Consider the following 18,214-nt stretch of genomic DNA (forward strand, 5'->3'; position numbering starts at 1 on the left):
TTGGGTGTTTTCCGAGCTGATAAATAATATGCATGCGGATGGAGCTATGAACATGAAAGGAAAAAACCTTAAATTATTGCGTTTAAATTATACGAGCAGCTGTGAAACCGCTAGGTCTCACGATGACACCTACATACAGGTGTGAGCTGCACATCCAGCTCGGTGAGCTACTGTAAATGTGAATTCTGCATTGTCACCTAGTTACAGATTGTTAATACAAACCTCTAGTTTGTGCAGTATATTCATGTCTGAAATAATCCCAAAGAGTTTGGGCGATGTACGAAACTTGATCTGAAACTTCCACCCCAGCCTTGTTTAAAAGCAGTGCTTCATTATGTTCTAATTACAATTTACAGGTTGGAGATCCTTACAGTTTCTTGAATGGTTTTGCATCTGCTTGTATCGTGAGCCTTTCCACCCATCAACAACAATTGCCAGAAGCACACATCAGCCCCGATGGGAAATAAATTAGTTTGAAGAAGCCCGACCCAAGTGAGAATATCTGTGGATTTGGATTTTATATTTCTGCACCATTGTTGGGCATAACATACTGTTGACTGGTGTAACTGTGGAAACATTACCCACTCTAAGAGGAGGTGGTGCTGCTGCCACTATGACCACTGAGGAGCCCCCACTCTCCTGCCCCATGTCAACACCATGTTAAAAAATTGGGACCTGATTTACATTGTCCTAGAGGTGGTCACTGCTGTGTTGGCCATTCTTGGAAATGTGCTGGTGTGCTGGGCCGTATGTATCAATAGCAACCTTCAGAATGCCACTAACTACTTTGTGGTGTCACTGGCTGCGGCGGACATTGCTGTGGGTGTCCTTGCCATTCCATTTGCTATCTCAATCAGCACTGGATTCTGTGCCACCTTCTACTCCTGCCTCTTCATTGCCTGCTTCGTTTTGGTGCTGACACAGAGCTCAATCTTCAGCCTCCTCGCCATTGCTGCCGACCGCTACATTGCCATCCGCATCCCACTCAGGTGAGTGATCTGACCTGTACAGCTGCCACTATCTGTCATGTCTCCATAGCATCACTTTATACTATATACCACTGCCAATAACCTAGTGTCCTGCCCAAACTGAATCTAGTATCACTTCTCAACCAAAAATGTAAATGCAAATGAAATCCCAAATTAAAAAAAAAACAAAAACTTAAAATACTAGAAAACAAGACAATATTTAAGATGTTTACATGGTTTTATGGCAAAACAATATAGCTGGTATAATGCCCTGGTCTACTGGAGCTATTTCAACATTTATATTTCGGCAGATTTGGAATATAATAACTACAGATTAATAAAGGCTCCTCATCCACTAATGTCCTCAAGCTAAATTAGGCAATTTTTGCTACTGCTATCAAATGTTAAGATCACAATTAAAAAGCCAGTAAATGTTCCAACGTTAACAAAATGATTAGGCAAACCTTACTATGAAACAAAGTCTACACAAACATTTTGTATACGTTTTTCAACTTGATGTAAAACAAGTGTTCTAGAGTCAATGCGATCGCCGTCTGCGATGTCTATATTTACTGTTGGATCCTTTCTTCTGAAGGCGCTGGTACCTTAAAGTTGATGATGGAAAGTGGGTGGTAGGAAATGATCAGCATACCTAGGAACTCTCCAGGTTTGGCCTTGAGTCCCTGGGTGAAGCACTGCTTCCCCGTGTCTCCGGTTCACTTTCATCTTTCTCCGGGTAGGGGATGCTGTGTTTATCTACACTCACCCCCCCCCCCACTTTCCTTCCTACTCAAGACTGATTGGGGCTAGCTGCCCCTCAATGCACATGTAGCCCTGTCCAATGCATAGCTAGCCCTACATACATGGCTGGCTAGCCGTATTCCCTGGGCAGTTCACTTGGTAGCCTGCCCTAGGAAGTTCTCAGGAATGGTGATCAGTGGTATGGTAAGTAGAGCCGTATGGTAACTATGGTTTGGCTGTGCAAACCATACTTTTCATGTGAGTTAAGTTTCTTAATAATTTTATTAAGTGTTAAAAATAAAGTTTACTGGCCATTTAAAGGCACAGAATACATAATGACTAACTTGAGGTGCGGTATTTAGATACCACAGAATGTCAATGGCCCTTATTAATATCTTCAGTAACTTCTCTCTCTTATTAAATATCAAACATCTATAGTGAATGTAAGAACAAAAAGATGAGTCAAAAAATTCTAATTATTTTAAGGCTTGCAGTATTTCTTAAAACAAAATGTCCCCGGATTTCCTGCGAACAAAATGTATCCCTAGATGCAGAATTCGAAATCAACAAAATGTTTACAGCCAATAAAACAAGGCGCCAAATTGTTAATGTTTCAACACATAAGACAGCATATTCCTCCAAAGAGAAGAATATAAAGTCCACAAAAACCCTATAACCGAAGATCCAAATTAGAGCGACCCGTGGAAGAGCGGCGTAAAAAGCATGTTAATGTCTAACCTCGATTAAAAGGCTTTGTGATTGTGAGCATGCAAATTGTGTGGCCTACAGCGGTACAGAAACAAAGTATTTGTTTAACGTCTGATACTACACTACACTACTGATTAATATAAAAATAAAACAAAACTATGTTCTATAACCATAAAGCAAAATGTGGTCTATACCTATTTAACAGTGGGAGTAAGATAGATAGATAGATAGATAGATAGATAGATAGATACGTTTCAATTCATTTTTCCAAACTGGATGCTTTGGGTTCTGAAGAGTCTGAATGATAATTGTGGTTTTTCAAATTCACAGTTCATTACAAAGGGCCGATCCTGGCACATTTCTCCTACAAGAATGCCTGAGCTCGCCCTGCATAATGCTAATTTATAGTGAAACTGCAGCTCTCCTGCTGACTTTTGCTTTATTGAGTAAATTCCATTTTTTAATTAGTGTAGCTTCTACATTTTAGTGAATATCACTAAGCAGTCATGAATGCACGTGGAACACTACCCCACAAACAAGGTGTATTTAAGTTGGAGAGCAGAGCACTGAGTGGTTTTGTGATGTAAAACTAATTTTACATTTTACTCAAGTAATTGTGGGATCTGTATCTGCCGTCTTTGTTCTGAACACGATAGTTTGCTTTATGGGTCAAGCTCTTCAGGTGTTTCATATAGGATGGACACATCGAAACAGTACTGTTTATTTCTACGGAGATTATTTTTAATCGATCCAAGCGTTCTATTCTTTCCAGCGATTTATTCAAATAAAACCTGAATGTTCTTTTTAACAAATCAAGAGATGAAGGTCAATTAAGAAATGGTAATTTTATTAACTCTGACATCTATATTGATCCAACCTCATCGCCTTCAGTGCATGATGTGTACACAGAACAGTACAGTACAGAACTGTGGACACTACTGTGTCTCTCTAAATAAAAGGTAATTATTGGGATACTGTTAAGCTGCATAAACTCTCAAGACCCCTTTTGTGCAATATATACCGTATTTGCTCGATTATAAGACGACCCTGATTATAAGACGACCCCCCAAAATCTGAATATTAACTTAGGAAAAAAAGAAAAAGCCTGAATATAAGACGACCCTAAAGGAAAAAAGTTTTACCAGTAAATGTTAATTCATGTAAACTATTTTTTTTAATAAAAGCTATGATTGAGAAAAATATTTTTTTTTTGTTTTTATTTCTTGTATTTTCCAACCTGTCCCCCAGTTACGCACATCTGCCCCCAGGCTTGCCACACCAATATGGCACTGTGGCCCATGATATGCCTTTTAACCCTCTATATGCCACTGTGCCCCATGGTATGCCTTTTGACCCCCTATGTGCCACTCTGCCTCCAGAAATGCCTTATACCCCTATATCCCATTCTGGCATTTAGGGGGTTAAAATGCATATTATGGGGCAGAGTGGCATATAGGGAGGTATAAGGCATTCCAGGAGGCAGAGTGGCATTAAGGGAGTTAAAAGGCATTATATAGAGCACTCTGCCTCCAGAAATGCCTTATACCCCTATATGCCACTCTGGCATTTAGGGGGTTAAAAGGCATATTATGGGGCAGAGTGGCATATAGGGAGGTATAAGGCATTTCAGGAGGCAGAGTGCACTATTAAATGCCCCCTTAACGCCACTCTGCCTCCTGAAATGCCTTATACCTCCCTATATGCCACTCTGCCCCATAATATGCCTTTTAACCCCCTAAGTGCCAGAGTGGCATATAGGGGTGTAAGGCATTCCAGAAATGCCACACACACACACACACACACACACACACACACACACACACACTTACTTACTTACTTACTTACTTACTTACCGGTGCTTCCAATTTCCTGCTGTATTGCCGGGGCAGCGGGTTGACGTCTCATTCCGCGGCAGCCGGAAGGAGGTGGAGTTGGCAGCGGGGGTTTGTATGCGTCCGTCGCAAATACCTTCCCCGGCTGTCAGAGATCAGGAACTCTGGAACTCTGATCTCTGACAGTCGGGGAAGGTATTTGCGACGGACGCATACAAACCCCCGCTGCCAACTTCTCCTCCGGAAGCACCGGTAAGTGTGTGTGGGGGGGGGCGACGACAGGAGGATCCAGGTCCCCTGCAGCGGTGCGGGGGATCTGGATCTTAGTCTCCTAATCAGACCTCTATTTGAGGTCTGATTAGAAGACGACCCCGATTATAAGACGAGGGGTATTTTTCAGAGCATTTGCTCTGAAAAAAACCTCGTCTTATAATCGAGCAAATACGGTATATACGGTATATATATATCATAGAATTGTATCACGTAGGGGTGCGTTTTATGATGCTTTGGTGGCATCACTGGTGTTCCTAAACATGCATTAACTTTTTTTTTCTTTTGGTTTTGCCCCTGTGGTTTTGTAAAATGACTATCGGTCACAGAGTGATCAGGAAGCTTGGCTGTGTAGCCCTGCATTCCTGATCACAGTGTGTGTAATCAAAACAGGAGGGGGGTCATCAGAGACACTGTCATATGTCAGGGTGAGACTGCTGGATGAGAATGCCTGCACGTCCATACCCAGCGCAGTCACTCTGTGTATATCTGCTCAGAGCCAATGCTGGCTCTTACTGACAGAGATGTACCAGCTACATTCCTAGTATATCAGGCTTTGAAAGGGTTGATAATGTAAAATTCTGAGAGCACTAATTTCCCATATGATACAAATACTGATAGGAACACTTATCCATCACAGTGTGGGACAGGGAAGTACTGTATCCTATGGTATATATACACTGATCAGCCATAACATTATTACCACCTGCCCAATAGTGTGTAGGCCCCCCTCTTGCCGCCAGAACAGCCCTGACCAATCGAGGCATGAACTACACTAGACCCCCGGAGGTGTGCTGTGGTATCTGAACCAAGACAATAGCAACAGATCCTTTAAGTCCTGTAAGTAGCGAGGTGAGACCTCCATGGATGCATCCTGGTGCCATATGTTCTCCAGGTAAGCAACATACCAGGCCATCCACGTGATGTAAAAGAAAACATTATTTTATTTTATATTTTATTACATCAGACCAGGCCACCTTCTTCCATTGCTTCGTGGCCCTAAATGCAACAAACTGCGATGCACCGTGTGTTCTGACACTTTTGTATCAGAACCAGCATTAACTATTTGAGCTATAGTTGCTTGTCTGTTGGATTTGACCATACAGGCCAACCTTCTCCCTTGGCCGTCCATGACCCTGTCGCCGGTTCACCGCTTTTCCTTCCTTGGACCACTTTGGATCTGCAGTTTTAGAGATGCTCTGACCCAGTTGTCTGGTCATCATTGTATTGGCCCTTGTCAATTCACTCAGATCCTTACACTTGCCCATTTTTCTGCTTCTAACACAACAGTTTTGAGGATGAAATGTTCACCTGCTGCCTAATAGATCCCATCCACTGACATGATAAGATTATCAGTGTGATTCACTTCACCTGGGAGTGGTCATAATGTTATGGCTGATCGGTGTGTATATCTCCTACTACAAATACTACAAATTCAAGTACCAGTCAGAAATCGTTAGACGCTAACTTGACATATTTTGAGTAGCCAATACACATAGGAATATACAGATATATATAGCCTGCCGTTTTGAATTGTATAAGAGGTAAGTCAGGGCAAATCAACAACATGGCATACACAAGACTGAAAAGCCCAGGAACGCTCCTCTGGGTGCATGATTATTATTCTCGTTTAGAATTTAGCTCCAGAATTGCCCTTTATCATCCTGGACACAATATTTAAAGCATTGAAGACTTTGGTGGGGCAATATGGACAAAGGTGATAAACAGCAGTTAGGCAACAAAGTTCTAAATGCAGAGCAATCGCCATGGAATTTAGTGGCATGTTCTGCTGATTGCACTAAACTGCTCTTTATGATATTATTTATGCCCAAGATAGTTTTTTAATGGCATTCACTGGGCATGCACTGAATTCTTGCTTTGTTATATGTACTCATTGGTCATTATTATTCTAGCAGCAACCTGGGAATCTGGATTTGTATTCCTTTTATGCTTTTTTAGGTTGTGCATTCCTCTGCTTTTATATATGTTTTATGATCTTTATAAGTATGCCACAATATATGGCAGTGTGCGGGTGGGATTGTAAATATCTTCTCTAGTTACCAGTGGATGGTTTGAGCCTTGTCTCAAGCCATAAAAAAGCTGGTAGAGCCTTGTAAAAAGTCATGCAAGGACGGTTACAATTGTGTGGCAAATGTTTCAGAGGAGATGATAACTTTTAACTGTGGGGCGTTTAGATCAAATCAGCAGTTTTAAGCACATGAAAAGAATTTCTCAGCTGGTCGGATGTAAATTATCCACAAGTTGTAAAAACTGTGAAAAAAATGTGTGTCCTCACTGACAGCCGGATAAAAAGACTCTCAGTTCCACACTAATTAACCCAAACAGGTGCCAGCGGGGATTTTTAACTCAACGTAAAAAAACCTGTGTGCCGCTGGATTGAATTATGGAATAATTCAACGAGGGGGATATCGACTAGCACAAAAACTCCAGTGTGGTAAACAATCAGGAAGACAAGTATCCATCATCTGGCCTGCAAGAAATTAAGTGATTCATTTGATGGTGGTGGAATTTAATGAAGGAATAAGTTGGAAAAAGCCAAAGTCCAAGTTATCCTAAGGAGTCTATCACCCTGCTTATGGGGGCTCCACACAAGAAAGTAACCATTTTCAGTCTCTCACTGCACAGTTTAGTGGATCTGTCCTGGAGAATGGCCAGTTGGAATTGTGGGAAAATATATACACCTTAGTGATTTCACTGTAAAACAGAGGCAACGTGTATTGATGATTTTGAAATGCACAGTAAACCATGTATTTTTCTAATAACTGCACGGCCAACTTTTTTTCCCAATAGTTGTAAGAAAGAGCATATATGGCATGGTTTTTATCGTCTAAGAATGGTGTACATTTGCTGAATTGAATTCAGGGGAATACGGCTGCGTTTCTGGTGACGTCCTCCCCCTGATCCTCCAATCCAAAGTAAAACTCAGGGCAAAAATTCCTGCCGGGCTAAGTCTGCGGACGTGTGGACAAAGATAGAAGAGTCAATATAGCAGATTTAATAACCTGCTATAAAATATAGAAAATGGAGAAGAAGATGCAAAAGATTCAAAAGAGGTTGATTTTTAATGGAATATCTTCATAGGTGTACAGAGACCGTTTATCAGCAACCATCACATAATTAAGTTACTTGTTTTCCATTAAAAAAGCTAAGTGACAGCACATTTTTAAATGGTATTGTGTGTGTGTATGTATATGTATATATATATATATATATATATATATATATATATATATTAGTACATTTACTTTACTATTGCCCAAAGCCCATGTTACCGGCCCACTGCTCTGCCTGATATGAGCTTCTCAGAATAACTCTTACATAACAACTTTGTAGAACCTACTTGTAGCAGATATGTTATTGTAAAATACCTATGCACATTCATCTACTAATTCAGAAAAGTCACTCTCATAACTTCATATATCAATGTATTTCTTAAATAATCCTGGTGGTGTGTTCAAATACTGAGCGTACGTTTTCAGACAGATGTATTAATGATTTGTAGCTTCACACAGGCTCTCCTTAACAAGATTCCTATTCCTGTACTGGTAACTCCATGTTCTGATGAGGCTGTTATCGTACAAACCCCAGTCGGTGGATATACTGTATATGGAGATGTTCTGCATAACATATCCTTGAAGTGACACATGGCTGGTTCAAGTTATAAGTTCAGGTGCTGCTGGTGGTCTCAAGGGGTGCTGTGCAGGACATTATGGTCCCTGGTAATGTGTCTCTCAAACTTGGCCACCGTCATCTTTGCTGGAATGTAGAAGCTTTCCAGCTGTTATCCCATGAACAGAGGAAGCTTGAGATATCTCCCAAAAACAGCCAGTATTCCCAAGGAGCCTCACCTCTCTGACCTTACTCCTAGTTTTCCACCCATTCAGTAATGTTTAAAGTAATCTTGCTGCTTAACTCCAACTTTGCATTAACCAACACACTGTTATTATTATTAGTATTATTATTAGTTTTATTATTTGGTCTATTTATGGCAGCAGTTATTTCGGCAGCGAATTTCAACATCCCTCTCTCTTAAATCATGTTACTACAGATACGTGCTAAATTAAAAGATTAACCTAAAAAAATACCAAAGGAAGGATAAGGCTATGGGATGGATTATTTTTTTTTTATTTATTTTTTTTAAAGAAAAACAACTTAAACTGAGAGTTTATTTCTTAGAGGTGACATGTCTCCAGACAGGAACATTGAATCTTGGGCTCATATTTTTCATGTTTCTTGTCTAGTAAAACTGTATTATTATGCCTATTTCAAATAATTAATAAACTAAAAATGTTATCATAAAGGCCACTTTACTTCTCTGGATTCGACTACACAATGCATTTGAGTGTAATATATCTTAATGTGCTCCATAATACTATACTTTCCCCATTCTATAGACTGTAAGCTCTTATGTCAAGCTTTTTCTACTACTTAAGCCTCAGCTTTCCATGTTTTTTTTCTTTTCATTTTCTAGGTATAACAGCCTGGTGACCAGCCAAAGAGCCAACGCTATAATTGCAGTCTGCTGGCTACTCTCCTTTATCATCGGTCTTACCCCAATGCTTGGTTGGCACAAGCCAATGTCCCAAGCAATAAACTCATCGCGGTGCAGCCCCCAGATGTTGGAGTGTCTGTTTGAAAGTGTGGTGACTATGGATTACATGGTGTATTATAATTTCTTTGCATGTGTTCTTGTGCCACTGTTGCTCATGTTAGGCATATACCTGCGCATTTTCATGGCAGCTCGACGCCAACTGAAGCAAATGGAGCTTAAAGTGTCATGTGGCGAGCGCTCCCGTTCCACACTGCAGCGAGAGGTCCACGCTGCAAAGTCTTTAGCCATCATAGTGGGGTTGTTTGCCCTGTGCTGGTTACCCTTGCACATTATTAACTGCTTTACTCTTTTGTGCAAGGAGTGTGCACGTGCCCCAATGTGGCTTATGTACTTCGCCATTCTCCTTTCTCATATCAACTCAGTGGTGAACCCCTTGATCTATGCGTATCGCATACGTGAGTTCCGGCATACTTTCCGAAAGATATTGCGTCAGCACTTACTGGGCCGAGGGGAGCCTTTCCAGTCAAGGACGGTCAGTGCCAAGTCACTGACCTACGGAGCAGATGAGGAAGGAGGGAGCATTCACATCCGTCATAATGGCTCTCACCTTTGCACTCATGCCAATGGAAGCACTTGCAAATTAAAGGAGGCATTGCATCAAAATGGGGGTCCAGCTGGACAAAAAGATGAGAGGACGGGCTGTCATAAATTTGAAAAACAGAAGAAAGAGAAGCTGGAGAAATCCCAACTGAGGTCACTCATGGAAACCCCAGTAAAATGACACTTGGATGTAGACTTGTGCACAAATAAGTGAGTGTTTGCTGCTCACTACAAGCTCTTTTACTTGGAAACTTCATCATTTATTTATGGCATTTGCAGAATCTGCAGTGTTAGCAATGAGACTTGCACTGTGCACCACCCGCACAGTGATCTGCAGAAGCTGCTATGCAAACCTCTGTATTTGGCCCAGGGGTGTCTAAGGACTGCAGGGCCTGGTGCTGTCCACTGTGCTCCATGTCGTGTTTTTATATTGAATATTAAATATATACATTCTGGTCAGTCAACTAACCAATGACAGCACTGGCTGTAATCCGGTAATACCATATGTTGTGTGTTTTCATTCTGTCACAATGTTCATCATATGACTTAATTCCTACAAAGACCACTACCTCACAACCCTTCCCAGACATATGTCCTCCAGCTGCAGAGCCAGAGAATCAGGTTTCCCAAAATAGTTTTTTTCCCACAGTCTGAAAAGGAGGAAGCATGCATTCTTATACAGCTGCCATTACAACATAGTAGGATCCATACAGTAATACCAAACTGTCTGTAGCACCCGCTCAAACGCTAGTCTCAATTACTGCTCCTCATCCAAATCTGGGATGCTTTACATGTAGGAATTAACGATAGGTCTGCACTATTAGTATGCAGCAATTGTAAGTGTTAATACACACGCAGAAACATTTTCCCAGGTCTGCTAGCCTGATGCAGTATTTACACTGGCCACCCACACCACTTATAAATTTAGAAATGTTCTCTGCTATATGTTTTTGAAAATGGATATTTTGGAACAAAAAGTCTATGTTGAAATTGTGGGCAGGTTCCAGGCATCGGGTAGAACAGAGTTTGTCCCTGATCTTGATAAGAAGTTACACAGCTCCAGCTGTGTTAGACACAACAGTGACAAATCCCAGACCATAGCCACATGTAGCATCCAGACCCCCTACCCGGCACTTTATTACATTATCAGTGAGAGCTTCCTGTAGAGACATCAGTCCAAGCCTGGGGGGGGGGGGCACTGTGCCATATCTTCTTCTCTGTGTACCTCTCTACAGACACGTAGACCCGGATTACTATGTCATAGTAAGGAAACTATATTGTAATTCAATATGGTGCAAAGTAACATGGTTTGGGGCATTAACACTGAACAGATTTCCACCGATTCCGTACACAACAGAGTGCTTTTATAGTTAGAACAATGCTTGCAACCCAAGGGGTAAAGTCTGTCGGAACGTGACACTTGCAGAATCTTCTGCTTGTGCCCTTATTTGTATGCACATCACCCGTTCCAGAATTGTGGCAGTCAGTGCCACGTAGTTAATGAAAGCCATCTGTCAGTATGATTCAAGACTATTGTGAGAATATTATAACAATTTTACTGTTAACGGAGTGAGAGGGCTTGTGGAAGAGCAGTCCCTGTGGGAGCTTTGCTGGAGAAGAGACATCTGTTGGCAAAATATTGAACAGGTTGGGAATAGGCAAAACACTAACATTAATCTACAAATAATGAATTTTGATCCCCGATACTCACTTACCACCCAACTTGGTACCTGTCCAAAAGAGAACTTGGTTCCCCACGCATATTTTTATCTTGGGATTCATCTGGGTTTACTGTTTATATATCCACTAATACAGGTTTGTGGTCTTGCCTTGAAATCAGAATAAACTTTGCTTTCAGTTTTTTTAATTCTGCTTTGCTTTGTCTTCAAAGATGTCTACTTTTTTTGCAAAGTTTAAAGCAATTGACAGCCCATTCTGTAAGACGTTTAGCATGGGCGTTAGTGGTCCACAATCTTAAATTAAAACCATTCATTAAACAAGTCAAAAAAACCATTGTGACGATATGAGCTGATGGTTGGACACACCAAGACCTTACAATACAAAAGTTATTTTTTGTGTAGTCAGCAGTGCCACAAATAACACAATTCTCTTTTGGGTCATTTGTAACCACAACGTGGGGAACATCTGCTGGAGGTCCCCACCTATAAATCCCATGCCTCTAAAGAGGTGTTAAAAGATGTTGGGATACATTATTGTTTCTTTATTTTTAGATGTGTCAGTATGCAAAATAATTACCTGTGGGTCCTGGGTAGAGCTATTTTTGCCCCATGAAAATGGCATCCCTACCCAATTGGACTCACAATGATATGGCCTAGGTGCTTTATTGTATTGCATGTATGTTTACTTCACTCTCTTGCTTTTACAACCTTGCCAGAGGGTACATTTTCTAAGCACAGGTTAATGACGGTCTGAAACGTGTATCGCCACTAAGAGGGTGAAAGTCGTGCAAGGGATATGTTAACACATAAGTTACAGCCAAAGCTAGACAAGGTTTGACTTTCAACTCTTTGGTTTACTATTTAACAAAAATATATATTTGAAAAATTAAATGAGAAAGTTGGATGTTAACAATCCTAAAAGAAAAAACCGTTGGTAAGGCAGGTGCTGCCTCTTTGGCGTATTTAATCTGTATATTCCCCTTGCCACACAGATATTCTTTGTTCAGCAGAGGATATGCATTCTTACATATTACTTTTGCCACATTTGTAGGAAGGGTATCAGTATCTACCGCTGACTGACAACAAGTGCTTCCTGTTTTTCGGTTTGACTTGGTAATCTCATACGACATTCTTATTGCTCATTATATGCTTGCAGAAGCTAACAGTAGCTACGCATGACTCCCCGTAGACTCGCAGGAAGTGGAAGATCAATGGAATAGTTTTTATTTCCGCTGCACAGCATTGTTTCTTATTTTTGTGTTATGTGTGCATACACACGTACCATGATTTATTACCAAACTTACTAGTTAACTTATGAGTTAGTCAACCAAGTGTCCCCCTGGGGCCTATGTAAAGTGCTGCCCTGCAGTATGTGTAACTGAATGATTGATTCCCATGTTTATGCATCCCATATACTTCAGGACAGCATATTACGTGCACCAGACAAAAGCATGTGAAATGTATATGAGATGTCCCAAGTATCCCAAAATGCGTTTTTTTTCTTCTGTCTCCCTGGCGCACGCAAGCATATCCTTGGTGCATGCTCTATTTCAATCTCCCTGCCTTCTCCACCGCGTCTTCTTCATCTTCTCTCCGCTATCAGCTCTGTTAACCAGGCCTCCCGGAGCGCTTCCTCAAAAGGGCCGAGCCTCCGCGCGTACACCCTCTCATCTGATTTAAGGAACCTGTCCTGTTGGGGAAGTACTCCAAGATGCCAAATCATTGCAGATGGATTCGAGGAGAAAGAGAAACATTTCTGTACCTCTCTTTCTCTGCAAATCTGTCTGCATTAAACCTAATGCACAAGACTAGTTTGGACTAAACAATACCACACGCATTTCTAACAATTTAAAAAGAAGGGAACATTTTTCTGTGAATTAACCAACAAATTAAAAAAAAAAAAACACCTCAGGCAAAACAAACAAAACATATACATAACCACACTGAAACATACAAGCTTATTATTCACATTATAAACTCTACACATATGTAAATTTTGACACATCTGTGTCTTCAGCAATGTGTAACAGCATTAAACGTATGAAGTCTTTCCAGCTTCTGGGGCTCCGACCCTGACTGCCCTCCAATCTCCCTGGAGCACATTTTCTAAACTTGGGACCTCTGGTATATGCCAGCTATGGCAACCCTAGGTAGCTTGGTTTAACGTGAGTTGTGGGACAAGTTGTGGGACCAGCCACACACACACACACACACACACACACACACACAAGTATTCACATATTACAACTGCACGCAGACATGACGTCTGCACATGTGTAGTGTACATCACATACGCATATTATACAGGTGCATAGATGTCATTAAGGGGCTAGTTTTACAACACTGGCTGCATTACAGGAGCTGTAGAGTGCACTTGCTGGCATTGCTCCCAGGTGATGAAGTGCATTTTCACTGTGCAGGAAGTACACATTCTGTGTAATACGATTATATCGGAGAAACAAACCATATTCAGGATGAGATGGAGCAGCTGTCCCTTCCAGATACACAACAGGTTAGGTGCAGAGGTGTATGCAGTCAACCACATGTTTCATGCTGGTTTGCTTTGATCTTGCAGGCAGAGGCAGAATCCTCTCCCACCCTGCAAAGCCTTCTACATATGATATGCCACATAATTAACCAACGAGCTGCACATGCATTATTTACTCAGTTGCTGCCCTGCAATGCCTCAGATTTTCAATGCATAAGCAGCTGAATGGCAACCCCCACCGGAGTCCATTCCTCCGCATATACCGAACTAACCAGTCAAACTAATAACAGGTGTGCTTCTGGAAACTTGAACCTCATTGTAAGATATTTTATGCTCTGGAAACTGAAATTACTCAAAGTTTATCTTTATCCGGCAATCAAAGTGCAGCGATATTAAAGATATTTTCTACGTTTCTATACCCTTTTGTGTACATAAACCATTATGAAGAGCAGTGGACTTAATTTATTGCTGTATATTGATCATTTCACTGCATTATCTAGCAGTGCTAGAACGCTATGGAACTAGAACGCTATGACATCATACAGAAGTATTTCTATTCTATTTGATAAGTGTTGCAATCATGAAATAGCTGAATGACCTGTGATGTCAGTAGCCAAGAATTGTGTATTTCTGTAGTTTTTTTTCAGGAGATGACATTTATCTGATGTCAGGCATACCTCCCAGAAGATTCACTCCTTAAGACTGATTTTCAGGACTCATGACTCTGCCCTTCTTTTGTCCCCGACGTCCATCTTTACAGCAGATTAGATTGTCTAGTGGGATTCACGGTGTATCTCAGTGTTCTACAGCCATCAACGTTACAATAATGTGTATTTAAATAACGGAAAATGTGTTTATATATTTGTGTAAATAAAATTCTTTATTCTTCATCTAAATGGCTTCATTGCATAAATGATTGTCAATAGGACACTAGTATCTGTTAAACGCATGTTCCCTAGCCATACTTATTAGCAATGTTGTGAGTGGGGGTACTGCCTTTGTACTAAAGTACAAATTCTCGTATTTCTTTATTATATGTAGGCATATGCGTTTGTTTTGTGTACCCTATGAACACTTGCGGTGGGGGAGTGGGAACTGGAACCAGCTGTATCTCCTATATTTCTGGAAATGTCGGAAGGAAGTTTAGGAAGCCGCTGGTGGGGGAAGGGGTTCCCTATTGTACACATACAGCTAATCTGCACGTCTAAAATGAATCTGTTTCACCGGTTCCCTGGTTTAGCCGATTAATAATCCACAGATAATATGTTTTTATTTGTTTATTTCTTTGTTCTTCTCTCCTCTCCATCTTACGTGAGACACCTATACATGACGTATAGTCACAAGCAGTATCATAACCCAACCAAGAATACTAGAATCCTTCATCTTTCATTACACTAGTATTAACAAATATACCGAAGGGTTTCTAAGTTGTATCGTGTTAATAAATGATTCTTTCTTTATAAGGTATGTGCATAGGTGACCTCTGAGTCCTTGTTGTGTACACATGTGATCATTAGGCCCTGTTCTGCCTCGCTGCCTCCCACAGACACAAACACATAATGTTCCAGGTCTCCCGTCATTAATCTCACCCATTCTTTGATTTCCTAGTACAAGTCACCAAACCTAGAGCATTGTCTAGTGTGTCTATGACGCTGCGACAGGACAAACAAATAAAAAGAGGAATGTTCTACTTTCAACATTCGTGGTGTAAAATAACAGTGGTTTTTGGACATGGTTATTGAAAGCAAAGAGACCAGGAACTGTGAAAAGGGAACAATAGGACATGAGATCACCGTTTTAATCACAATATACCACTGATACAGACAGTAGGGATCTAGGCATTTATCATTAAAAGAAAATTCCTTCTTTTAGAATGTTTTCTTCTTTTGTTAATATACTTTTTTTATTATTATTTCAACTTGTAATCTTACTGTGGTACAGAAAGAAAAAAGGGAGACGGGTGCATCACAGAATTTATACATTGTTATAGAAGGATTTTTTTTAAAAAACGAACACTCAAGACATTGTGTGCACCTTAATACATATGATGATTAAGTGTCATGTTCTGGCAAGCAAATGCATGAAGGGATGCAGAAGATGTATTTGGCTGAACACACGACCTGATTACCAGAGCACATGTACTCCCCACCAGCCAGCTCCAGGGCTGGTTTGGGGTCTAATGAGACCCTCTGCACACATGCGTGGAAAATGTTCCCATTGATTTCAAGCCCCAAATACAACAAAGATATGTCATCAAAAGGGGCCTACACTAAAGGGTCACAAAATTTCACTTTCAGACATATTATTATACTGGCATATATTATTTTGCGTTACAAGTACATATCGCCCCACGGAGAGTGTTCTCCCTAATGCCAAGTAACATTAACATTTCCCTACCCACTAAAGTGTGACAGTGACACAGACAGATGAGAGAGGAGACATGACACAATACATTCCAGATGTCAGGGTGGGATTATACAATCCCAGAAACAGTATGGGGTCATGAGTGTGGAGTATTTGTTTTTTATTATGAAGCTATGTTATATGCAGAACCATCTATCAGTAAAATATATATATATATATCTTGACAAAGGTCATCTTGACAAAGGTCACGTCAATAACTTGGGACCGAAAACCAAAGTCCTGTGAGTTGTGTGTGTGTTGTGTTTTTGTTTTACCGCTAAAGCTGACCTAAAGTTGGAAGCTGAGAAAAGAGGAACAATGAGCCAATTGAATTATTGATACTCATAGGGGGGCAATAATGTGGTCACTCTAAGGAACAATATTGTATGCAAGCTATATGATATGCTATGTCACTTCCTCCACAAAAAATATAAAGTGAAAAGAACAATCTGCTCATCCGGCCAGGATTCTGGGCTATAGAGGTGTCAGCACTACTGAAGACATGAGAGGGCTCTCTTTAAACAGCAAGGAATTTGCTGCCCCCTGCTGGACAAATAACTGCCCTGCATATCATTCTACTAGATTCATTTGATATGCTTGTAAAAAGATTAAAATGAATTAATCTCAAACTTTAACTCTACAAATCTGTCTCACACTCTCTCTTCCATCCAAGACTGTACAGTTCTAACTGTTGACAGTTGGAAAAAAACTTAAAAAAGTGGTATTAACATTACAATATTCCTCATGCAGTAATGGTAACTGGTGTTGTTGTTCATTTGATCACATACACTAACATTCTAGAAGCCAGAAGGCACAGAATGAGAATCCCTACCGTTGCCAGTTTTTCAGGCTGCTAAGGGTAAACCGGTGGTTGGGAAGTGTAGGCAGAGTGGCAGAACATTATTTGGATTTGGTTGCCACTACAAAGTCATGGTTAGAATCACACCTTGCTGCAGTCTGTTTAGATAAAAAGGAAAATAAAAGATGAGGTGTTTCCCCTTACATGAACCATAAGATACACCTGAAACATAGCATTCTGGTAACGTACGATGTATGATGTATGTCCATGAACTAATTTGGTCAATGGATAACGTAAAGGTCTGTTTTTCCTAAAGCAACCATATTTTTTGTGCAAATGTATAAAGTACTCGCCAGAGTAATATTAATACTAGTCCATAGTCCGATTGACAGTCTCAGATGACACCCTCAAATACCTAACAAACTTAAGCATGTGGGTTAATACTGTGATCAGGGGATGTTGCTCAGCATAAATTGATTTGCTTTTAGCAGTGTTACCTATCAAAGTAAAATTGTGGTTTTTAAAAAATAAAAAATTCTTAGCCCTCAAATAATGTGTTATATGTGTCAATATGGTTTCAAAGGAAAGTCCTGCCCCCCCCCAAATGTAAACAATATATAATTCAAGTGGCTGCCTAACACAATGGTTGATCTGGTACAGGGCCGGACTGGGACTGAAAAGCAGCCCTGGAAACACTTGATAAAGACCTCGTTGTCCTTCTCCTTCAATAAACCTGAGTGAAACCCTTGAGTGCCTGGAGCCTTTTTCTATTTTGATTTACTGGAAACATTTGGAGACCAGCTCCATATAGTTTATCTCGCGGTTGAGCTCTCATACCCACACGCACCCCTAAAATATACCCGAGTCACACTATTTGCCATAAAAATAACTAATAATAAAGCATTCTTTTTATCACACTGTGATGGAGTGTGTGACGGAACTGTCCATCACTGGAGCTCCTGGAGAGGACTGAAAGCAAGCCTGCTACCCGCAGATTATGGACCCTGTCTCCCTGCCCTGGTGAGTGGGACTCCCCAGTCTCTAAGTGCACCCCAGGACTGGTTAGTGGGACAGGTGCCCTTTGCCAGCCCCCTGCATCCACAACTCTAGGAGCGACGGAGCTGTGCTCCCTGACTGAACTGGATGCAGACCC

General features: G+C 40.8%; 1 protein-coding gene across 1 annotated transcript; it reads left to right on the forward strand.

The window, feature by feature from the left end:
* The first annotated feature begins 459 nt into the window (after positions 1-459).
* ADORA2A (adenosine A2a receptor) lies at positions 460-10,160 on the forward strand. The gene is made up of 2 exons (XM_053470402.1): positions 460-989; positions 9,012-10,160. The coding sequence occupies exons 1-2, from the start codon at positions 658-660 to the stop codon at positions 9,871-9,873; spliced, it is 1,194 nt and encodes a 397-aa protein (XP_053326377.1). The 5' UTR covers positions 460-657; the 3' UTR covers positions 9,874-10,160.
* Positions 10,161-18,214: the final 8,054 nt, after the last annotated feature.

The sequence above is a fragment of the Spea bombifrons genome, chromosome 1 (genome assembly GCF_027358695.1).
Source record: "Spea bombifrons isolate aSpeBom1 chromosome 1, aSpeBom1.2.pri, whole genome shotgun sequence".
NCBI classification, from domain to species: Eukaryota; Metazoa; Chordata; class Amphibia; order Anura; family Pelobatidae; genus Spea; species Spea bombifrons.

What these genes read in the sequence shown, in the direction of transcription:
- ADORA2A (XM_053470402.1), top strand. Translation starts at nt 658, where the DNA reads ATGTTAAAAAATTGGGACCTGATTTACATTGTCCTAGAGGTGGTCACT. An exon ending in GCCATCCGCATCCCACTCAG is followed by an intron (nt 990 to 9,011) that starts GTGAGTGATCTG and finishes TTCATTTTCTAG; the next exon opens with GTATAACAGCCTGGTGACCA.